This window comes from Pelophylax lessonae, assembly GCF_965119305.1.
Source record: "Pelophylax lessonae genome assembly, chromosome: 4".
Lineage (NCBI taxonomy): Eukaryota > Metazoa > Chordata > Amphibia > Anura > Ranidae > Pelophylax > Pelophylax lessonae.
Genome location: NC_138771.1, coordinates 131,560,421 through 131,585,778, shown reverse-complemented (window position 1 = coordinate 131,585,778; position 25,358 = coordinate 131,560,421). Strand labels below are relative to the sequence as shown.

Genomic DNA, 25,358 nt, shown 5'->3' with positions numbered 1-25,358 from the left:
CGGAGATAGTTCTTACCACCCAATATTCCCTTGGTTGTAGTAACTTATAAGCTATATTTTTACCTTTTTTCTCCTTTTGGTTAGAGCAATGAGGCTATTGTCCACTATATAGGATATACCCTTCCTAAGTAAAGATTATTCCAATTAACAATCTCTTGTTTATTCTGATGGGTTTTTTTTTTCTCATTATGTTCTTTTTATCTGCTATGTTTTTTTTTGTATTGTTCTTGTATGATACTGTATGAGGCTCTTGTACACTGTTAATCTCACCGATGTGAGACTATGGATGCATAGTCTTTTTTGTGCTTTTATACCTTAAGCCTCAACTTTTCCCCAGTCCTCAACAGTCCAATCCCTGTACTTTTTGCAGAATATCAGTCTGTCTGTGATGTTTTTACTGGAGAGAAGTGGCTTCTTTGCTGCCCTTCTTGACACCAAGCCATCCTCCAAAAGTATTTGCCTCACCATGAGGGCAGCTGCACTCTACCTGCTGCCATTTCCGAGTAAGCTCTGCACTGATGGTGCCCCAATCCCAGAGCTGAATCAACTGTCGGAGACTGTCCTTGTCTTTGCTGGACTTTCTTGGGCACCCTGAAGCCGCCTTCACAAAAGCAGTAGCAATGTTTTTTCTGTGATTAAGTTCATCATGGCAAAGAGAGACTTAGCAATTATTTGCAATTTATTTGATCACTCTTCATAACATTCTGGAGTATATGCAAATTGCCATCATAAAACTGAGGCAGCAGACTTTGTGACAAATAATATTTGTGTTATTCTCAAAATTTTTGACCATGGCTGTAGTTCTTTCCTTTGACTCCTTTCCATGTATCTTCACTTTGCAGCCCTCTGAGGAGCCACAGAGCCAGTTTTTCATTCCTCCTGGGCTCTTTTCCTCCTGTGCCCCCTTTGATTCTCATGGGAAAGCCCATACTTTGCAGGACTGCTGGAGGCCACCATAAGTACAAGCTCTCCCATAACAATGCATGAGACCCAGCTTACATGTGCAGAATGGAAAGGACCAGGGAGGGACACGTGTGATAAAAGAAGATAAATAATTGACCAGATGGGCTGCTTTCAGTCTGCAGTCTCATATTAAACATTGTAGTAAACTTTTGGTCAGGTCACCTCTGTAAACTACAGAACACCAACGTGTTATGGAGAAGAGGAGAGTGGGAGGTGTTCTGTAGTCCAAACACACTTTCTGTTCTAGGGTGATAACACTGCCTTCCATGGATACAGTACAGTGAGGTGAATGAAGCAGTGTTGTGTCCCTAGAACAGGAAGGCTGTTACTGGCAGGGTCACTGGGTGTAACTAAAGGAAATGAGCCTAAACAAAGAAAACAAATACAGCCACCATATCTACAAGCTGGTAAGCAGAAATACATTACATTTTTTTCTTTGGTTTAGAGACATTTTAAAGTTAAACCAAATCTTATTTTTTTAATTTTGGATATAGTGGGGAAGGGTTGTAAAGTTATAAATGTTGTATGCAACTACTTTTGGGAAATGTTCATCACCTCCTGTTTCTAACACGTTCATGCTATACTATAAATGTATTTTATTGCTATCCCCGGCTTGTTCTGTCTGACAAGCAGAAAACAGACAACAGTACAAACCACACAAAACTGAAAGAGGTTCTGACTCATCTTCAGTTTGTCCAAAACTTAAAAAGTCTGGGTTCAGGCTTAATCTATGTTTGTATATGAAATGTACATATACCAAGTAAATAGGGAGCATTTTACATGGACCATATATAGCTCAACAGCCTGTCCTAATATAATGCATGCTTCATGCAAACATGAAGAACTGTACTTGTTTTATCAATGATTACCAATGGAATAAAACCCCTGGTGACCAACCTGTGGCCAAGGAGCCATATGCAGCCCTTTTGTACTTGTTATGCTGCCCTAAGACCCCAGCTGTGGGGATAAGAACATTATCTTGTAAAGGGGTAATAAAGGTGATCTCCAACAGCCTCATGTTACATGTTCTCATTCTCTCAGTCTCTTCAGCTGCATGCCAGTCTCTAGCAACTCCTGTAACATTTCCAGAGTCTCTGGCCATCACTGACCTTGTGACTGTCTGTAGTCTCTGACTGTCCTCTCTAGAATGACATATAATGAACAATATGAGTTTCCAAGTCCCTTTGGTAATATCAGGAGCTCCTGTTGAGGCCCCCTTATACCTCATAAATTGACAATTACTGAAAAACCCTTTCTTAGACACAATTTTCTTCTTGACCACATCCTATAGGCCAGGGATCCTCAAACTACGGCCCTCCAGCTATTGCAGAAATACACATCCCATGAGGCATTGTAAAACTCTGGCATTCACAGACATGACTAGGCATGATGGGAATTGTAGTTCCTGAACAACTGGAGGGCCATAGTTTGAAGACCCCTGCTATAGGCAACTGTAAACTGAAATATTTTGAGAAAGGTCAATTTTTTCCCCCAATAGGATATGACATTTGAAAACAGTATATGTCTAACTGTGTACTTTAGAGTTACATTTACCCCTTGTGTTTTGCATGGTGAAAGGCTTTCCTGCATTTAGCATTATTACTGCAGCTGAGAAAACCAAACCGCATTCGGTCCATACCCAGACTTTAAACTGCAATATTTTGAGAAAGGTAAACTTTTTTCCCCAATAGGATATGACATTTGAAAACAGTATATATCTAACTGTGGACTTTAGAGTTACATTTACCCCTTGTGTTTTGCATGGTGAAAGGCTTTCCTGCATTTAGCATTATTACTGCAGCTGAGGAATCCAAACCGCATTCGGTCCATACCCAGAAGTTAGCTGCCATTGTTGGGCCAATGAGCTGTGCTTAGGAGATTCCCCGCTTGGAAGCTGCATGTGTACAAATGGGTGGGGATGCTTGTGTCCATGACATGGGCCTAATATGGCCATGTACCCATTATTGATCCTTTGGGTATGTCAGCTGTGGGCAGGAGATATCTTTCCTGCAGCTCAATGTCCCTTCTAACTTCTAAGTACAGATGAACCTGGGTTTGGACCAAACCTAAGCCTGAACCCATGCTCATCACTAGATATGAGCACTTGTGAGACTGCAGCTTTGCCTGCCTCTAGATATGCCACTCAGAAAGTCTAGATAACAAGGACAATTTATTAAAAATCAATAGCACAAATTAGCAGTGACTAAAGAATAACTTAAAGTGATTCTAAAGGTTTTTTCAAAAAAATAACAAACATGTTATACTTACCTGCTCTGTGCAATGGTCTCGCACAGATCAGCCCCAATCCTCTTCTTTTTTGGGTCCCCTGCCAGCGGTCCTGGCTCCTCTTGCTATGGGGGCACTCGAGCAGGCCCTACCCTCCTCATTGGCTCACTGGCTGTGAATGACAGCAGCAAGAGCCAATGGCTCCCGTTGCTGTGTGAGCCAATGAGGAGAGAGAGATCTGGGAGAGCTGCTGCTCTCATGCACATCACTAGATCGAGATGGGGCTCAGGTAAGTAAAAGGGGGGGGGGGGGGGCTGCTTTAAGGTAAAAACCTTCTGCCTTTAGAATCACTTTAATATGTTTCACAGAGTAGTGCTTAGTGCTTAGTCATATGGTGGGGGATAAGGTCACATAGGAAGATTGGGGAATTCATGGTATAAGAGTTTTGATAGCTGTGTGAAAACGTCATTCAACATTTCAAATTTGCTGAGCAGCAAAGCTTTACCTGACATCTCCGAGTGTCACAAAGAAGAATAAAAATATAGTAATGACACTGTTGTTGGAAACACGAGGAATAAACACTGGGATTTATTATACAAAAGGAAAAACCTTAGTGCCACTTCATACAGGTTTCATGACCTGGATCCTGTTCATAAAAATGCATTAGGCTCACTTTTAGGTTTATGGCAGAATGAGGGACATATATATAACCAGTCATTTTTATTACTATGTTTAGAAATACGCAATTTGCTAATTGTCTGCCTTATAATGCAGTAAAAAGTAGGAAGACAGAGCATGAACATACATATATGAAAAAATTGCTTTCAGCTTTTGATACATTTTCTAAATATCATCATTATTCTTCATATTTAAATGACTTTAGCGCTTGAAACTAGAATTTCTATTACTGTATATTTAAACGTGCCTGTTTACACCTGAACATAGTGTCACTTAAAACAGAGTTGGTCTCTTTGCCCTTAAAAGACTTTATTGGGAGCAACTTAAAACAATGCGAAAAATACACATAGCACTTTTTCCACACATTTGCTTGCCTAGTAACTAGCTTTTCATTAGCTAAAAATAAAAGAAAAAAATAGCCCAAGCCTGAATTGCACAAAAAAAATTCACAAAACACCTGTACAAATGCTCAAAAAATGTTTCTGAAAAACGACCATAGATGCTCAGCTCAAGTGTGAACGAAGTCTTTGAGAAATAGGAAAAGCTTCTTGGGGAATATGTTTTTCCCTGCCCTGAGATAACTGCAGGATACTTTTCGGGGGGGGGGGGGGGGGGGCCGTGTAGGAATAGATTTCACTGCCAGTGAAAAAAAGTGATTTTATCAGGTGAATTACTTCAGGTGTTCCCAAATCCACCCAGACTAAAAGTGAAATGATGGCCGCTTACCAGATGGCTGCAGATAATCGGCACTGAATGGCCAGATTTTTCTATACAAGATTTTAGACCCCTTCCGCTCAGTTTTCCAAACCGACAGCAGAGTAAGACCTACTGTTAGAATCCATAAATGTCATGGGACATAGACAGAAGATAATAGAGGGGACTAATAGTGCATCAACTTCTTAAAACTTATTTTATTAAAAAATATATTGAACTTACATCATGAATCGCGTCGGAAGGAGTAGCAAGCACCTGTCGCTCTGCACGGTCCACACCGCAGGTAGCCGTGCTTGCTATCATCATGTTTAAATTGCTTTCTATTGACGATAATGATGTAAGTGCATTATATTTTTTAATAAAAGAAGTTTTAAGAAGTTAATGCACTATTAGTCCCCTCTTTTATCTTCCGTCTATGTCCCATGACATTTATGGATTCTAACAGTGGGTCTTACTCTGCTGTCGGTTTGGAAAAGTGAGTGGCAGGGGTCTAACATCATCGGAAAATCTGATCATTCAATGCCGATTATCTGCAGCTATCTGGTAAGCGGCCATCATTTCACTTTTAGTCTGGGTGGATTCGGGAGCACCTGAAGTAATTCACTTGATAGAATCACTCTTTTTCACTAGCAGTGAAATCTTTCTACACACGGGACTGGACTTTTTCCTTTTTTCAACACACTGTACCATTGTTTCTTTGTACATTCTAAGTTGGAGATATGTATCTAAATGTTTATTGGATTTGTGTTTGCAAGTATCAAGTTTATATTTAATGTGTCATCGTATGGATTCACAGTTTTTGAACACATCCTTTTTATTCACATAAGATTTAGGATAGCACACTATCATTACTTTTTCACTATTATATATCTATAAGTTTCAGATCTGGTAACGCCGTCTAATGAGTATACATTACTAATACAGCATTTATATTGATCAGAAATAAATGTTTTACCTCTAAAATTATTCTGATTTATTACACATTTATTAGAAGCAGAAAGCTACATGGATACATACAGTATATACAGTAGTTATAGAATACATCTCTACACAATCACTTGTATATGTAACCTATTTCTACATATGGAATTTTCCTAATCAGAACATTACTTACTAGATGATTATTATGCCAGGAAACAATACAATCATGTCTTGGTATGGAATATAAAATATGAGGTATAGTCTTATCATCATACACTTTTAGGTATTTACATATATGATGTAATTCTCAATAGAATATTGTTCTGAACATATAAACATAATTTCTATATCCCCTCTTGGTATATGATGGACCATGGAGGTTGTACATATTTATGATCATATTCCCAAATATTTTAAAATAATGTCTAAATAGCGTAAATTTGTGACAAAAGGAAAATAAAAACTATTAGAGAGCTTTTGCTCTGGGTTTACTTTCCTGGAGTTGAGACAATGGTCTGGTAATTGGATAACCAATATTGCTGCCTTTTCATTGAAGTCTCTTAGAAGATTTCCTTGTAGGTAAACATTCCCCAAAGGTTGTCTCGCCTGGGATAAGCAATTGAGTTGGCTGTGTTTCCAAAGTATTATCATTCAAGGCTCTTTAAATACAATTTAGTTTGTGTCCATAGAATATAGTTACAGTTAACTTATGATGAAGCTGCCCTTTTCCTTTGGGGCTGATTCAGTCTTAAATCTCCATATGAAATGTATGAAAATATGTCTATTTCTTCATAATAGTTCTGACACAACTAACAAGCCAATGGTGTCCAGATATTTATTATGTAGAATGTGGATCCCAATTCTTACCATATGTATAGAATTATTGAAGTTATCACTTAGAAAGGTATGAGTACAGAAGGGTTCATGCCACATCTTTTGACTCACTGTAGGCACATATCTATGTACATAGAAGACTCAAAGATTGATTTTCTTCTGAGGCTTAAGTGCTTTTTATCTGTAGAGCAATTACTTTTTTTTTTTCTTTAGATGAAATCTTGTCAAATAGCCAGCGGCATACCAAGAAGAATTAAACATTTATAATGTATGAAAATCATACATTCACTGTGTGCTTTATTGATGGCAAGAGAACCAGGCAGGGTTTAGCAGTATCTCAAAAATTCTGCTCCGGCTCTGATTTAGAAAAACACAGAGCCTGGTTGTCAACAGATGAATTGATATTTTTTTCTATCTATCTAGTCAATTATCTCCCCTCCCGAATATTCACGGATTTGTCCCTGTCACTTAAAGGACTTAATCACAAAATAGCAGTTTTTTTTTTTTTTGCAGTGCTGTGTTCTAACTGCAGAATGTGGACATCCCATCTGCTGCAGCAACAAAAGTGAGTTCGGCTGAGGAGTACTTCTCAGCCATTCACGGGAAACCTTTATTTTTATCAATAAATACAAGGCTTTCTCTGATTAGCTGAATGGAGAGGTGGGGGATGACGTTGGGGTCGGAGCTACTCACACTGCACACGGGGGTACATTTTGCACTGAGTGCGCTCATCAATGCTCTGGACTAGGCGGAGACTGCGATCGTCAAGCATTATGGTGGTTCCCCAGCTTAGAGATGAACCTTACACCGTGTGCACTCTGTTAGAGCGCTGTCCCATATCACCACACACACTTTAGCTTGATGTATGTTGCATTTAGGGGGGATACTGCTGAGCTTGTGCCCCCTCCACCATTCCAGCCTACCTCTGCAACCTCACTCCCAATGGCTGGCTGCAATGTTCCTGGCACTAGTTCTTGGTTACCCATAGCAAACACATTACTCCTCCTGCTTGTCTTGCCAAGTAGACCTTTTGTAGTGGCTTTGCTTAATACCCCGCATGTGCTTTAGTGACCTAAATTCTTTCATATGCCAGGAACTTCCATGCACCCGTTTAAATTACTTTAGACCAGGCTTAGAACAGTTGAGGCAACTTTACTTTTTGAGGCACAGTCCAACATGAACGATATAATGAAACATTCCCTAACTAACTCGACTAGGCTGCCCAGACTTACCTCAGCAAGGTAATAGTCCATTCATGGTCTGGTTCTCCGGACTCCTAGAGCCCTCGGACAGACTATTGGGTGCAGCAGTCCCCCCTTTGGTGCTCCACAGCTGTCGTGGCATCTTCCTGAGTGGACCGAAAGTCTAGAACCCTGTCTTCCCCCTTATTTATTTGACAGAGTGGATAGGCTAGGTCCAAAAAGCTCAGGAACAGAGGTACAAAACATTAACGCCTTCTCCAGCCTGGGCCAGCCAATGGCCTAACTAACATTCTGTAGGCAACCTGCCTACAACATCCCAACAATTTATTTTCCTATGGTAATAATGCCAGAAACATACTTTCAGTCCTAGGGTCAGCACACTCACTGTACACTAACTAGAATCAGCATAGTCACGCTAGGACAGGACTACAGAACACCTCCTCTCGTCTCTTCTGCATAACACAGAGGTGTAGGCCTCAGAGATTGCTGGGAACAATGTGACAAATAAGAGTGCAGCACAGGCAGGGAGTGCTGGATGTAACAAGATTGGAACAAGATTTCTGACTGGATCAATGGGTATTTTTTTCCCTTATCAATCAGATTTAGCAAACTGCATTCAGTGATATATATAACAGAACGAAACCAGGACATCTACGGATCCCCCGACCAAAACCCCATACAGACATTGAGTCACTACTCTCCCAGTCCACTAGACCTGAGCATGCAGTTTCTTTGATTTACCAAATTTTATTAAAAGAAACCAATCAGCTTCATTTCCATGCTACATGGGAACAGTAACTAGATGTTCCAGCCGATGTCATGGGTTGGGACAAAATTCTTGTGCCTAGCTGTAGGTAGGTGGTAGGTAGGTGGTAGAAGACAGAGTATAGGTTTGGGTTTTTCTGATTACCTGAGAGATTGCCAGATAAATTTATATTGCTTTCTGCCTACCTGGTGCTCAGGTACAGCTCAGCTTGCCTGAAATGTTTTACACTGGTCCAATAGGGAGGCATATTGGCCAGTGGGAGGAAACTTGACAAGTGAGTGCACGGGCATATACTACAGCCCTGGTGATTGGCAGAGGAAAGTGCCTCGGTGCATGCAGGAAATCTGTATAAATGCCAAGGGCACGTGTGTTTGAGGTCTTTCAGCTGGAGAGCGGGGTCCCCTCCTCTATAGAAGTATACCACTATTCCTCCTTTATAGAAGTATCCCACTATTCCCTTCTGCCATCCAAGTTCCACAATAAATATAAAACCAAATCCCCTGGACTGTTTATTAAAAAACGAGCCATTGGGAGTAAGGATGGAAGTGTGAAAAATCCTCTAGTGACTGTCTGCAGGTAATCAGAGGGAGACCCAAGAAGTCATCACACAGCAAGACCTACAGGGACAGTGCTACATAGCTATAAACTGTCTGTTTCTTCCAATGCCAAGAACGCAACTACTGTATACTGTGGAGATGGTACTGATGCCCCACAATCTTACGTAAAATTGATCCTACTATCTCACATGCTGGAGATGTTTACATGCCCCTGGCACTATGAACCATGAACCACATCTGGGGCATGTGCCCACTGATCATCCCTTTCTGGGATAAGCTACGACACTTGTGTGACAAATAGTGGATGATCGAATCCCCAACAAACCTTAAATTACTGAGTTGTCTATGCTGCCAGGTTCCTATAAACATACATATAAAAAGGCCTGATTAGAAATTTCCTGACAGCTGCTCGATCTTTGACAGCTAGATGCTGGCAACAAACCGAACCACTGTTTTGACTGAATGGGCTTGTGAAATGAATAACATTGAGCACTTGGAGCACATGATTGCCTGAGATGAAGATAAAACTCAATCATATAAACTAAAATAGACTGTATGGTCCCACTTTAGATATTTTTTATTTTAATTTTGCATCCTTCATATCAGGCATTGATTGAATTTCTGGGACCTCCATTATGTATGCTTATCCCCTTCTTAACCCCCCTTTTTCCCCCTTACCCTCATTGTCTGTTTGTCCTCTCTTCCCCCTCTCTCTTCACGTCACCTACTTGCCTTCCTAGATATTGGGTAAGATTTCTCCTGTCCGTACTCTCAGTTAGTGGTTTATACCTGGTATAAGCCATATTTGTAACCTGGCTACTTTTTCCTCACTGCTGACCTGGCTGAACTGCTGGGTGGCAGACAGCAAACTGATGTTTTCTTTTTGCCTTATGGGTACCCCATATATACTGTTTCACTTTGCAGTTTCAATAGCATATCCTGCAGTTCTAAATATGTGCTCTACTACTGTACTCCTGAACCTTGATGTTTGAGCTGATGTGCTATATATTAGGATATATTGTACACAATCTCTGTTTTTTTCTGCTGTATTTTTTGAAACCTCAAAAAAAAAAAAAAAAAAACAGATTAAACATATTTACCAGGACAAAAGGGGCCAACTCAGATAAGTTTACTGTTAAGGTGTACATACCCCTTAGGCCCCGTTCACACTGGGGCGACGCTACTTGCCGGGGCGACCTCATAGGTCGCGGCGCGCTGCTCGCACCGCGACCTCGGAGCGGCCGGCGCGGACTTCATAACATTGAAGTCTATGCAGGTCGCTCCGGGTCGCCCCAAAGAAGCTCCAGACCCTTTTTCTAAGTCGGAGCGACTTGTGTCGCTCCTATTAGAACGGGTCTGCAGCTTCTCTATGGCAGGCGACCTACGGCAACCTGTCAGGCGACCAGGTCGTCTGACAGGTCGCCCCAGTGTGAACGGGGACTTAGCATATCTCCGACTGTACAAGACCTTTTTAAGTCGTCATACACAATGATCCATGCAACAAAAGCGTTAGTTGACATTAGAACAGAGAACTAAGCTTGGGCACCTATGTGCATTCCTAGTTCAAAGACTCCAAACTGACAAATTAGTCGGTAATCAGTGATAATCAAATTAATGCCTAACTCCAGGTTTCTTGTTACTTTAAATAGTTAGTTTGGACCATCAGATACATACAGTATATGGCACTGTGTTCTCGCTCCTGGGTCAAAATTGAGCTGGGCTGGGTGCTGCTTAGCCATTCACAGGAAGCTTTGTATTCTACAAAAAAATACAAAGCTTCCTCTAAATGGCTGAGGCAGAGAGGTGGATGGATGACATCACAATCTCCCAGTATGTCAGCCAGTCAGTGGAAGCTTTGTATTCATCGATGAAACATAGTGTTTCCTGTGATCGGCTGAGCAGCGTTCAGTCCGACTCAATATTGTTTTGGGAGCAGGATAGGAAATCCCCATCCCACTGCTGGAACACAGCACTATATATTATATGTATGCCAGAACAACATAGCCAACAACATAGCCGTGCTGTAGCTGTTTTTGGCTATGAGGCAGTAGTTCATTTGGATCTGCTTGGTTCAAACAGACTATTTAACCACTTCAATACTGCGCCATAGCCAAAAACGGCTACAGCACGGCTATGTTGTTCTGGCGGGACATCCATGGATGTTCTCCCAGAACACTCCTTCCACACGCCCCTTGGGGTGCTCATCGGGCGCGCTCTGTGAGTGATGTAAAGGGCCGATCACAGATGCCCTTTACCATGTGATCAGCTCTGTCCAATCACAGCTGATCACCTGTAAACAAACTTGCGAGTTATGGGCATTCTTTTCCTCATGCGCTGTCACAGTGTGAGGAGAGGAGAGCCGGTTTCGGCAAGTCTGATAGTGCACATTTACCTAAACAATGCCAATCAGTGCAACTTATCATGCCCATCAGTGCCGCCTCATCAGTGCCCATTAGTGCAGCCTCATCAGTGCCCATCCATGCAGCCTCATGAGTGCCCTTCTGTGCAGTCCCATCAGTGCACATCAGTGAAGCAGAAAAATTCCTTATTTGCTAAATTTTCTAACATAAACAAAGAAAAATTTTTTTCTAACATTTTTGGTCTTTTTTTTTGTATGTTTAGCAAAAAATGTAAAACCCAGTGGTGAATAAATAACACCAAAAGAAATGATAAAATTATAAAAATTTAAAATAGGTACAGTGTTGCATAACCGTGCAATTGTCATTCAAAGTGCGACAGCACTAAAAGCTGAAAATTTGCCTGGGCAGGAAGGGGGTGAAAGAACCCAGTATTGAAGTGGTTAAAATCACAAGAAACCTGGAGTTAGATTTTAACTGATGCATACTGAAGCTGTTAGGTCTGGGCATCTAAGCTTTTATGACCTTTAGTCACAAAGGGGTTAATGGAACAGAGTAAAATATTTGACTTGCCATTACTTTTAGAAAACTCTACTTCCCTGGCCATCATGCTAACTTAGTCGTCTCAGCACGTCAAGCCATTGACCCGATAGAAGCAATGCAGTTCAGGAATTCTGACTTCACTTACTGCATGCTTGTTCAGGTCAGTAACTCTGAATAAAGGAACCAGAGATAGCCAGGCAGATAGTAGAAGGAGGTAGCTGTGGTAGCCTACATATTTCCCTTAGCAGAGATTTCTTTTTTTGTTTCGGAACTATGGAATGAGTGTGGAATGGAGTTGAAAGAAAATGATATGAATTCAATGTTTGTAGAGCGGTTAGATCTTGTCTGTCCCATTCCACATGGTATATGTAATTTCTCAATAATGCGTCTGTGCCTGTGAGAAACTTTGTTTTGGTTGAAAGCCTATTGCTACATCAGCGTGTGAAAGGAAGTTACTTTTTTTAAGCATCTGGGTAAAAATGTCAGAAAAAAAAATTAAAATTAAAGGGCCAACCAATTTAAAGTAAATGTTTCTGTCTAAACAACCCATTACTATTTACTTTTAAAGCTGAACTCCGCAGACATGAACACGCTTATTAATATTAGGGATAGACCGATATGTTTTTTTCAGGGCCGATACCGATATTTTGGTCACAACGTATCGGTATCGACAAATATGGGCCAATATTTTGTACATTTAAAGTTTTGAAAAACAAAGACAATTTTTGACACAAATCTGGTACTGAACATGTTAATTTTTGTTTAATGATTAATGGCTGGCTTGCTGGCACCCTGTGGTGGGTGGCTGGCTGGCTGGCACCCTGTGGTGGGTGGCTGGCTGGCTGGCACCCTGTGGTGGGTGGATGGCTGGTTTGCACCCTGTGGTGGGTGGGTGGGTGGCTGTCTGGCACCCTGTGGTGGGTGGCTGTCTGGCACCCTGTGGTGGGTGGCTGGCTTGCACCCTGTGGTGGATGGCTGGCTGGCTGGCACCCTGTGGTGGGTGGGTGGCTGGCACAGGGGCTGTGGGTGGCTGGCTGGCACAGGGCCTGTGGGTGGCTGGCTGGTACAGTGCCTGTGGGTAGCTGGCTGTCTGGCACCCTGTCTGTGGGTGGCTGGCTGTCTGGCACCCTGTGGTGGGTGGGTGGCTGGCTTTCTGGCACCCTGTGGTGGGTGGCTGGCTGGCTGGCACCCTGTGGTGGGTCGGTGGCTGGCACAGGGGCTGTGGGTGGCTGGTACAGGTCCTGTGGGTGGCTGGCTGGCTGGTACAGTGCCTGTGGCTGGCAGGTACAGGGCCTGTGGGTAGCTGGCTGGTACAGGGCCTATGAGTGGCTGGCTTGCTCACTGGTACAGTGCCTGTGGCTGGCTGGCTTGCTGGTACAGTGCCTGTGGCTGGCTGGCTGGTTCAGGGCCTGTGGATGTGGGTGGCTGGCTGGCACCGGGCTGCTGTGGGTAGGTGTATGGCTGTGATACACTCCCATGAGACTAGTCCCCACTCCAGACGAGGCTGTCCAAGGCGAGGGAGGCGGCCTAAGAAGGCAGAACGACGTCACAAAAATATCAGCAATCTTGGCCAGTTCCAGGGCTGATGCTGATATATCGGGGAAAGTCCATAGCCTTGCCGATAATCGGTCTATCCCTAATTAATATACTAATTTAAAAATAATTAATCATTCACGCCTAACCTTGTGTTGCACGTTAACGTCCATTGGGTTAAGAGAAGCCATGCAGCATTTTCCAGTACACAAGTGCATTACTGTGCATTGTGACGCATTGGTATGAATGTGCATCAGATCTGCATTGCCTTAATGAATTGAGATGCCATTTAAAAATGAACAGCACAACATCTCACTAATGCACATCATGTGCTTCAACGTGTATTATGGTACCAAACACATAACAGCATTGCACCACCACCTGTGTTTTAGTCCTGGATTTATTCTTAAATGCATAAAAGGTACAACTAATGTAGTCACCTAGATTCATTTTATTGTTGGTCTTCTTTAATCTGTACAGCAGGCCTGGGAGAAGGAAGGTCCGAACACTTAAAAAAAAAAAAAAGAGCAGAGTGATTAGAGAAAAGGATCACTAGTGTTTCGCTATCCCTTTATAGTATACTCATGATAAAGTCGTTATGTTGCACTGGAGGCAGTGAAACTGGCTATGCTGCCTGGTAGGTGTGTTTAAATCACAAAGCTGGCTGCACTGCATTATAAATCATGTGGCAGGTATATCTGTTCCCATATTTGCCTTTTTTTTCTTTGTGTCTAGCTATTTGTCTGAAAATCATCTGGAAATACACATCGAGATAGAATGAACAGAGAAAAAATAATCTACAAATAACTATAGTTTATGCCATGAATTCCAATATCATTCTGTCTCCACAGCTCTGCTTATGCAGCGGACACTTCAGATTATGATGTGAGAGTTCTGCTTCGATTCCCACAGAGAGTGAAGAACCAAGGAACAGCTGACTTTTTGCCTACACGACCACGCCAAGCATGGGAGTGGCACAGCTGCCATCAGTGAGTACTGTAGCTTTATGGAAAGCTTTATGGACAATTGTTTGTTTGATATGCACAGGGACAACCATCTACACATGTATGTCCGGGTACCAAGTTTAAAGCACAATAAGTTAAGGGAAACCAGTCCAGAATAGGCATATGTACTGTAATGGTCTGAATCTCCTCTCTTTTTTTGCTATAATAGAGCATCCTTACCACTCAGGGATTGCTGCATGTGCAGTTATTTATTTGTATTCTCTCCCTGTCAGTGCAAAAATGTTAGCTCAGTGTGTGGCAGCAGGGTAACCATGCACTGAAAAGCAACACTATCAGTTAACAAAGCTTCTAATTTAAGGCTGACAGATCTTTGTGTGTCTAATATCACTGAGATTAGGCAAGCAATAGATTTGTTTTATCGCCTGGTAGGGAGGTAATGCAAGAAAATAATAAAAAAGTAGTGAAACAGTTATAAGTTTGCATTATTATAACAATCAAGAATGGATATTCAGATTACTATAAATGGCCATTTAAGGTGTATTCAATCGGTATCCCCCACCTTCTGTAGCTTCATGTATCATTGTTATTAATGTACTAGATTAGTGGTCCTTAGCCCTTTTTGAGTCACAGACCCCTTTAAGAATCTTATGAAAGCTATGAACCCCCGGAAATACTCACATAAACACAATTTTGCATGCAATGAAAAGTTGTTTAAATAAATTTAATGTTTTTTATCTGACCGTCACTGACCCCCTGAATACATCCATTGACCCCAGTTTAGGAACCCCTGTACTAGATTCTCAGTTCAAATTCCAATCATACCTGCATGGAGTTTGCATGTTATTCCTGTGCTTGTGTGGGATTCCTTCAGGTACTCTGGGTTCCTCACACACTCCAAAGACATGCTGATGGGTTTATTAGCCCCTGTATAAATTCCTCCTAGTAATATGTGTATGTATGCATGTGCAGTATAGATCTTAGATTGTAAGCTCCTCGAGTTCAGGGACTGATATGAATGTACAGTATGTAAAGCACTGTCTAAATTTTCAGCGCTGTATAAATGCCAGTAATAAAATAAATGGTTAAATGCCAGTAATAAATGGTTGTACAAAGAAAAGAGTGATGCTTTTTTCAACATCAAGGATATGTAGCATTGCAGAAGCATAATAGTCTTCTGAAATTGCTGTATTCTTGCAATAGAGGGAACTATCCTACAAAGTAAGTACACATTTTTAAAGTGTAATGGCAGTCAAATTCTAACTAAGGCTTAACCTACTCCCAACCTCATTTTAAGACTCTTCTATTTGCCCTGTGAAAGAAAAGATGCCTACACCTACCTATTCTAATGGTACTCTTGTCCAGTCAAATGATCAGGTCCCAGTGCCGGCTTCAGTGTAGAGGAGAGGCACTGGGACCCTCACCTTATTATGGGGCATTTGTTGTCAACTGTCCCTCTTGTAAACTGAAGCCAGTGCTGGGACCTAATCCCTGTCAGTTTTTTTCTTTTTTTGCCATCTGTGTCTCATTTAGGAGAATTCCCTTCACTTCCTGTCCCATAGCCAATACAGGAAGTCAGAGGAAATCCCTCCAATGTGAGGAAATCATTGGGTGTCACAAGGATCACCAGAACTAGCATCCCCATTGGAAGATTTCTACTCTAATCCTAATTTTGGTAACAACCCAAAATTTTAGATTTTCTTTTCCTTTTGCTCTCAGTGATAATGGTGTAGCGCTACCCCCGTAGGAGCTGCTGGATAAGATGGGTCCTCTGTTCTTTACCTCAACCTTCTCAAGAATCTCAGCCCCTATGACACACCAGGTTGAGTGTACAAGGCTGAATGTACCAAGTTGATTGATCGATCGATTATTACTAGCAAAGGGGCTTGCAGAATGAAGATGTTTGTCTGCTTGCTATCTTTGGGGCCCTCTAGGAGTTTCAGTGCACTTTGCAACAGTCCCAGGTAACCTGCTGTATATCTAGAGCATAGGTACTGTATGTACAGATGCAAGGTAGATGCAGTTGAGATGAACTATAGGTATAGTGTTGGTGTGAAATAATTGTGGTAAAAAGTGCACTTTATGGGTGCAGTGTGGATTAGGTGCACATGGTGTCCTGCTCTTAGTGGCTCAGTTCCTGCTAGCAACATCAGCAATGGGCGAATAGCCCTCTCAATAGCCATCGGGGTGCTATGGTGACGTTTTGCTGTAGAAGGGGGCCCACTTGGTCTCTCCGTGAAAGCCTCAAGTGATCAGCGGTGGGAAGCAGAGGGTGAGTGGATGCTCCAGTCTCCTTGCAGCAGCAGTGCAGGTGCTGTGATATGGGTGGTACTGCTCTGCCCCCCGGTGTCCTCACTCCCAGTCTCAGGCTTGGATGTCTGCTGGTATGATGTCCTGCTGGCAGGCGAGTATCCAGACAGAGGTTACATAGCTACATAGGTTGAAAAAAAAGACACAAGTCCATCTAGTTCAACCTTTAAAAGGGAAAAAGAAAAAAAAAATACCAACCCTTATGCACAATCCTATACCCACAGTTAACCCAGAGGAAGGCAAAAAAAAAAAACCAGCAAAGCATAATCCAATTTGCTATTGCAGGGGCAAAAATTCCTTTCGGATCCCCCGAGAGGCAATCGAAAATTCCCGGGGTAAACTATACCTATAAATGTTGTTATCCAGTTTATTATGTACATTTAGGAAAGAATCCAGCTCTAGGGAGTCTATTACCCTTTTTTACAGTTCTTACTGTGAAAAAACTTTTCCATATTTGGAGATTAAATCTCTTTTGCTCTAGATTCCCTCTTGTCCTCTGTGATGACCTTAAAGTGAATAACTCAACACCAAGTTCACTACATGGACCCCTTATGTATTTTTACATGTTGATCATATCCCCATCTAACCACTTCCGGACCGCTCACTGTGTATTTACGTTGCTACTTTGACGTTAAATACCAGAGTTATGGCAGCAGATAGCTGCCATAACCCCAGTATTTATTTACACGGCCGGTGGTCCTGCTGACTATGAGTTGACAGGGAGAGGGAAGGTGAGGAGGGCGGAGATGGAGAGATGCACAGAGGAGAGCTGCAGTGACGGAAACACGTATCCTGACTACGATCTGATAGCACAGCAGCCATGATAAACGTGGTCTGCTCTCAGGGAGGTAGTCAGGACCAGGCAGGATCAACCAGATAATGTGGGAGATACAAAGGGGTAATTGAAAAAACAAAAGCACTATGCTACAGCTTGCACAATAAAGGGACAGAAACATTTTTTTTTTTTTTGTGGGGGGGTGGGGTAACAACCACTTTAATTTGAAAACAACAAATGTCAGAAATAGGCCTGGTCCTTAAGTAGTTGATCTCCTCTTCTCAAGACAAAATAAATTCAGTTCCTCTAATCTTTCCTCATAGGCTCTTACCAGTTTGGTTGCCCTTCTCTGCACTTTCTCCAGTTACCTGATATCCTTGTTATGAACTGGTGCCCAAACTGAACTGCATATTCCAGATGAGGTCTTATTAATGATTTGTACAGGGGTAAAATGATATCTCTCTCTCTGGAGTCCATACCTCTTAATACAAGAAAGGACTTTGCTCGCTTTGGAAACCAAAGTGCACAACTTTACTTTTAACAACATTTAATGGCATTTGCCACATAGTTGCCCAATTAAACAGTGCATTGAGGTTGGCCTGTAAGTTGGAGACATCCTGTAAGGACATTATTCCACTGCATAGCTTGGTGTCATCTGCAAAGACTGAAATGGTAGTTTTAATCCCAGACACTATATAATTTATAAATATATTAAAAAGTATGGGGCCTAACACTGAACCTTGGGGTACACCACTGATAATCTTAGACAATTACAGTATGAATCATTAACCACTACTCTCTGAATTGGTATTTTATCCAGTTTTCTATCCATTTACAAACTGATTTTTTCTAGACCTGTAGACTTTACCTTGCACATTAGCCATGTGTGGGGAACTGTGTCAAACCCTTTTGCAAAATCCAATTATACTACATCCACAGCCACCCCTCTGTCCAAGGTTTTACTTATCTCCTCATAAAAAAAAATCTGATTTGTCTGACAACTTCTGTCTTTTATGAATCCATGCTGTCTGTTGCTTAAAATACTTTTTTCCATCAAGAACTCATCTACGTGGTCTTTTATTAAACTCTCCAATATCTTCCCGACTATAGAAGTTAAACTAACATGTCTATAGTTACTTGGCAAAGATTTTGGTCCCTTTTTAAATATAGGCCCCACGTTGGCCTTACGCCAATCCAATGGTACTGTGCTAGTCATTAAAGAGTCCCTAAAAATTAAAAACAATGGCTTTGAAATGACAAAGCTCAATTCTTTTAGGATCCATGGGTGTATGCAATCTGGTCCAGGTGCTTTCTCCACATTTATTCTGCCTAAATATTTCTGGACGATATCACTTTTAAACCATTGTGTCAATACCACCCCCATTATGGACATGAGCTCCCTCATGCTGCTTTGTATACACAGAGCTGAAGAAGGTATTTAATAAATTTGCCTTCTCTTTGTCCCTAGTCATCCACTCTAGATTATTTTGTAAAGGGCCTACATGCTTAGACCTGATCTTTTTACTATTATTATATTTGGAGATATTTTTGTGGTTTGTCCTACTATCTTTTGCAATCTGTCGGTCATTTTGAATTTTTGCATCTTTGATTTCCTTTTTACAAATTGTTATATTCTTTGTAACATTTTAAAGATGATAATATTCCCTATTTTTTTATATTTTTAAAAGCTCTTTTCAAATTATTTATAGTTTTTTTTTTACTTTGGCTTTGAACCACAAAGGTTTTATTTTTAGCCTTTTAAACGTATTGCCAATAGGAATATACGTTGCAGTGAGTTCACATACAGTCTTTCTGAAGAATTCCCATTTCTGTTCTGTGTTCATCGATGCCAATATTCCCTCCCCGTCTAAGTCTTGCAGAGCAGCCCTCATCCTTGGAAAATGTACTCTCTTTGGTCTCATGCACACAGAGCGTTAGAAAAAACGAGCTGCAAAGCCCGTCCTGACGCAAGGAAAAAGCGGCTGTAAAAACATGCTTTTAGTAGCTTTTTTCATTGCAGTGTTTCTCTGCCTCTTCTATTTTCCACTCCCAAATACAATTACTACAGAGCACAAGTCGCATGACATGTCAAAATCAATGGTTCCTTATGAGAGCCGACTTAACTGATCCGACTTTCAGAGCATTCATTTGAATGAAAGTCACATCCAAGTCGGATCATCACGATGATCATGATGCTCTGAGGATCTTGAAGGGGAATCCCATGCTAAAATAAAATAAAATGGTGTAGGGTCTCCTCCCAGATCAGGCCCTTTGAGTCTGGTATGGATCTTGAAAGGGAGCCCAATGCCAAAATGAAAAAAAAAAAAAAAATGGCGTGCCCCCCCAAGACCATACCAGACCATTCGGTCAAGTATAGATTTTAAGGGAAAACCCTACGTCAAAAAAAAAAATGGCTTGGGTTCCCACTCAAAATCCACACTAGACCAATATCCGAGCAAGCAGCCTGACAGATCAAGAAAGGGGGGCAACCATACCAGGCCACATGTCCCCAACATGGGGGGTGGGTGCTTTGGGGCAGGAGAGGCTTTGTGCCCCCCACCCCAAAGCACCTTGTTGATGGGGACAAGGGCCTCTTCCCGACAACCCTGGGCAGTGGTTGTGGGGGTCTGCGGGCAGGGGGCTTACATGAAGGTAAGAAACTTTCAGCCGTTAGAACCACTTTTAACTGGAATTCCACTTTAATACTACTTTAAATGTTATCTAATAATTACACAGCTACAAAAAATAGAGATAATTCCCAGTTTTGACATGCAAGTTTTCAATTCCAGACACTATCACAGCATGGATGAATTCAGTCATTATGACCTACTGGATGCAACAACAGGGAGAAAAGTAGCAGAGGGACACAAGGCTAGCTTTTGTTTAGAGGATACAACCTGTGACTTTGGGAATCTCAAGAGATATGCATGTACCTCGCACACTCAAGTGAGTAACTTTTATTTTTATTCATGCAGACCCAGTACACAAAATGATTCAGATCCTGCTACTACCTTCTCAAACTCATAATCTTTAAGAAAAAGAAACTCTTTCCTCTTTCTTTTCCTCCATACTCTTTCTTATCTCAAACACTATGACAATCTGTGCCCCTCATTCAGGGTTTAAGTCCTGGCTGTTATGACACATACAATGCGGACATTGACTGCCAGTGGATCGATATAACTGAAGTGAAGCCAGGAAACTACATACTCAAGGTAAGTTGATGCAGAATACTATTGATGTTGATTTTAGTGTGATTAAAGGGATATTTCAGGATACAACTAACTAGCCTTACAAAATGCTCCTTTCCCCCTACTAACACCTATGCTAACTAACCTGTGTAAGAAAATGTATATATTTACCTATTTTCAGATCACGTGATCCCCCCCTAAGTCAGCCAGCAGCAGCTGCAGGGTAGAGAAGAGAGCGCTCCAACAATGACTAGTTAAACCTGTAGGCAGGTGCAGCTAGCTAGTCTTCCTTTAGGTGGCTCTATTCCAGAATAGTGTCTGGTTACAGAAGGTAGAATCATCAGGTGCTAGGCCCCTTTTAGTTAGAGCCCTCCTGCAGTGATGTCATGGGTGAGTTTGTGTCCAGTTTTAAGCCAGGTTGTGAGGAGCCATAGTGCAGTTGGGGAGCAACATGGGAGCCAAACACTCTGCACCTACTGTATGCAGATGTAGCCACCAAGTGGTCACTCTGGACAGTGCTGGAGATTGAGGAGAGGTAGACCTGAACCCGGTAGAGCTGGCTTTGGACTTCCTTACCTTTATGGAGGTGGGAGCTACTGCGGGTTGAAAAAGACCTTTTAGCTATGCCAAGAGTTCCCTGAGTGAGGCTATCCCCCTGGAGGGTCCTGAAAGAGGTGTATCTATGGAGAAGGTGGCTGCAGAGATCCTATTCCAGTGAGTACTAATGATTCTGTGTGGAGAGTGAAACTCTCAGAGGAAAGATGGCTTACTTAAAATGCTGCATGATGTTTTCACATATGACTACTGCAGACTGTCCACTAAATGTGATTGACAATGTACTGTCAAGTGACCCTAGATAGTATGTCGATGTGATGTGACTGTTGTGCTATTTTCCAAGTACCACCAGTAAAGTGCAGCAACTCTGTTTATTTGTGGACATTCCTTCCTTGGGGATATAAAGGTCAGCGGCCTGGAATGCCATGTGGGGGCATCTGGTGTGGAGTGGGGCACAATATGGCAGAGGATACAGCCCCAGCAGGAGGGTCACTGTTCTAGCAAGGAGAGAAGTGAGGCAGGGACTTGGGCTTTTGGCGCTGACATCTAGTCAATTGCGAGTCCCCTCTTAAAAGCCTGGAGCAGTGACGTCACCCATAGGCTTCAATGACCCATCCTTTGTCGGAACTTTCTTTTCTTGCCTCAAGCCGCGCTGGCTGACTCAGGGAGCTGGATCAAATGACTGGACAGAAGCCACCTTAAAATAAGTATATACATCTTTCATACATAGGTTAGTTGGCATAGGTGATAGGAGGGGGAATAGATAATTAGAACCTAGTTAGGTGTAAGCTGGAAGTACACTTTAAAGGATTAGTCCACCCAAAACAGATATTTCAGTTTTGGATAGATGCTGGGGATTCATATATTGCTCAGGGACTCTTGCAGATCACTATATTGAGATGTCAGGTCGCCACTTATTGGAGGCTTTTAAAAAGGGCCTCATGCTGCTGCTTTGTTTTGTATTTAGTTTACACTGCATCAAATGAATACATTTATGAATTTGTGATGGGGGAACTCCTGCTGGGAGACCCTATTGGTGGTAAAGTTCCTATGGCCTCTTGCACACTGGCTATTTAGCACTGGTACATGAGACTCTGCCACTTAGGTGTGGGTAGAAGGCACATGGCCATCATCCAGTCCTGTTGTCGGCAGCCTGACAGCTGAAGTGGCTGCACAGGGCTGGAGGGTTCACCAAGCAATTCTAACAATTAGGGCTGTATGCGCCCAGGGACAAATGTCCACAAAGCAGTTTCCATTCCAGGCATTTTTTTCTGGGTTCATACTGCCCCAAACATTAGTACCGCTCAGTGCACTGTCCAGCCACAGCAGCTGTCAGATTCTCATAGAGTTTAACAAGCTTTCGGCAGTGGGCTAGAGGATGTGCATGTGCCTTCCAACCGCACCTAAACACTGGGGTTTTATGCACCAGGGCTAAATACCCACTGTGCATCAGGCCTAAAAAATATAGAAAACATAAAGAGCTATTAGAAGGATGATTTAGCCCACCAGAGGTTACTCATAAATAAAATACCAATTTTGTGAAGACGGACCCTTTTATACTTTACTCATTTACAAATTTGTCTCCCAAATATTTTACTGTTTACTTCTGTCTTGTAGGTTGTGGTGAATCCCAAATATCTAGTGCTGGAATCAGATTTTACCAATAATGTGGTGCGCTGCAATATCCACTATACAGGACGATACGCGTCAGCCACAAACTGCCGTATCACACAGTGAGAATCCTTTTATTACTTTTTTCTTTTTTTCATGTGCAAACACCTAATATTCCTAATATATTGATGCATCATTACTGTACTTTCTTTTGGTTCTGTAACTTCTACCTGTCTGTTTTTGTTGTCTTTTCAGAGCATAAACATATAGCTACCTAACAGTACTAACAACCTCCAGATCCACCATTCATTGTCGGAGATCAAATTAACAATGTTCAGTGCTACAATAAAGGGGCTTTTCAAGGTTTTTGCTTACTTTTCTGACAGCTATGGAATATAAGGATATAAGGTTATGACTACAGGGTCCCACAAGAGGCTGCTGGGGGTTCCTTGAGCAATGAGCAATTTCTCCTTTCTAGATATGTAACCACTGACACCAATGATCTTTTTAGCTATTTGCAAGGAGAGCATTCTTCCCACTGACCACCAATGTAAGGATCATTCTTCCCACCAACCCCCTATGTAAGGATCATTCTTCCCACTGACCTCAACGTAAGGATCATTCTTGCCACTGACCCCCAATGAAGGGATCATTCTTCACACTGACCCCTGATGTAAGGATTATTCCTCCCAATGATCACTAATGTAAGAAGCATTCTTCTCACTAGGCTAATGTACTGTAAGCTGTAGATATCACAAATACTTCCAGGATTTCCATGAGACCTGAAAGTTATTTCAAGGGGTTCTCCATGTTAGAAAGGTCGAGAAAGGATGCTTTAGGCCTCGTTTACTCTTGAGGTGCTCTTTGAAGAGAGATCCTCATTCGGATCTCTCTTCAGAGAGAATTTGATAACAGGAACCGGACAAATTTCGATCAGTGTGTGGCTGCCCCTCTTGACAGAAGTCAATCATTTGACTTCTGTTAAAGGGACACGGAAATTTTTCTCAATCAATGACTGTAGCCAATAGGCTGTGGGTGTTGCTGTCAGAATACAGTGTCCTGTTGAGGAGGGGCTGGGGGGAGGGTTTGGGATGAGTGGATTCTTTCATCCACCTCGTTTGTGTTGATGGAGGAATCTGTTTTGTTTTTTTTCAGCCTGCAAAAATAAAAAATGAAATTGTATTGCCAGGTTATGCTTGGTTACTGCTTAGCTGCCGTTATCACAGGAACAGTCATAAGCAAATTCCCTATGTATTTTTATGCCTAATAGATTACATGGGAAAGGGCAAACATATATTGTATCATGCATTCTCTAGAAGATCCTTCCCTGAAATATGAAAAGAACTCAGAATTGTGATTCCCATAGCTCAAGTGAAAAAGCTGAGCTCAGTTTGTGATGGCTTTCCTGGGAAGGGAAGTGATCCCACCACTGGAATCTAAGAGGCCAATAAAGACCTGGCATGGAATTTAATCATGCCACATACTGTCCTTTAAAGTGGAAAATTGTATTTCCTTTTCACACAAAGAATGCAGTATTTTGACATCTGAATGGTTTCCAAAATAGGAATAAGACTAAGCATGTTCCATAGTATTCTATGTGGTTAGGTATGACCATTTAGATTCCAACCTTCTCTGAATTGGTCCATTCTTTCCACCAGCAACCTTGTTTTGTGGTTAAGAATTATTTTCACTCAAACCTTTCTCAGTGTAAAATGAATTCTTTCCATCACTAGTTTCCACCTATCCCCTTCCTTTTGCCCATGTAATGTTTGTTTTTTTCTTTTTGTAGGTTCTGAGCAAAACTTTGAAGAATATTATCTGTGGCGGATTTCACTGAATCCCACACCATAAAGACAAAATCTCCATCCTTCCCTCCCTCTCACCCCCCCATGATAAGCACACTAGATTTCATATTAATACTTGTGTAAAAGTGCAGTGTGGTTTGACCAATAAAATAAATTCTGTAATTTTTCTCAATGTCTTGCATTAAATAGAAATGTGTGAGTTTTTTTGCAAACATTAAACATACATTTTGCAGAGTATTTTGCTGCAAAGAAATATTCTGCTTTTATATTTACTCATATTTATGGAGGAGGCAAAGTAAGCAGAAGTTGCAACATGACAAATTAAAAATTATAGGGAAATATTCTGAAGAATCTGAAGAGCGGTAACATCAGAAACATTTTTTTTTTTTTCATCAATTGAGGGATACCGGAGTTCAGATTCTATTGGCCATACTGCGGTCCACAGAAAGTTTGGATACTGGCAAACAGAAAAATTACAAGCCAGCCCCTGTATATCCTCTCCTCCAGTGCTTTAAGTGGGCCGGTATGCACTGGTACTCAGTACCGCCACTTCCAAATATGGCTCTTGAGCATACCGCCACCTCTCCGCTCATTTTGGACATCTGCGCCCTCAATTGCCCTGACCCAAAAGAATATTTCCCACTCCAGAGCCAGACCAATCACCACCAGTGAGTCCCCCTGCTCCGGAGTCCCAGCCCAGGCCGAGGGGGTGCTCTGTGGGGACCCTGATATGGGGTGGGGGCGACAAAATGTATAGGTTATAATAGAGTACCGGCACCTCTTTTGGGCCACTTAAAGCACTGCTCTCCTCTACCCAGCATGCTTCAGTTGTTTGCTTGAGTCCTTAGAGGTTGGATG

General features: G+C 41.9%; 1 protein-coding gene across 1 annotated transcript in view; it reads left to right on the top strand.

The window, feature by feature from the left end:
• The window catches only part of LOXL1 (lysyl oxidase like 1), a 48,409-nt gene extending 23,737 nt beyond the window's left edge, over window positions 1-24,672 (top strand). Inside the window, exons 3-7 of the mRNA XM_082254211.1 lie at window positions 14,146-14,283; window positions 20,131-20,287; window positions 20,458-20,553; window positions 22,702-22,817; window positions 24,485-24,672. Of these exons, the coding sequence (XP_082110337.1) occupies window positions 14,146-14,283; window positions 20,131-20,287; window positions 20,458-20,553; window positions 22,702-22,817; window positions 24,485-24,491 (514 nt within the window). The 3' untranslated portion in view covers window positions 24,492-24,672. The remainder of the gene's footprint in view (window positions 1-14,145; window positions 14,284-20,130; window positions 20,288-20,457; window positions 20,554-22,701; window positions 22,818-24,484) is intronic.
• Window positions 24,673-25,358: the final 686 nt, after the last annotated feature.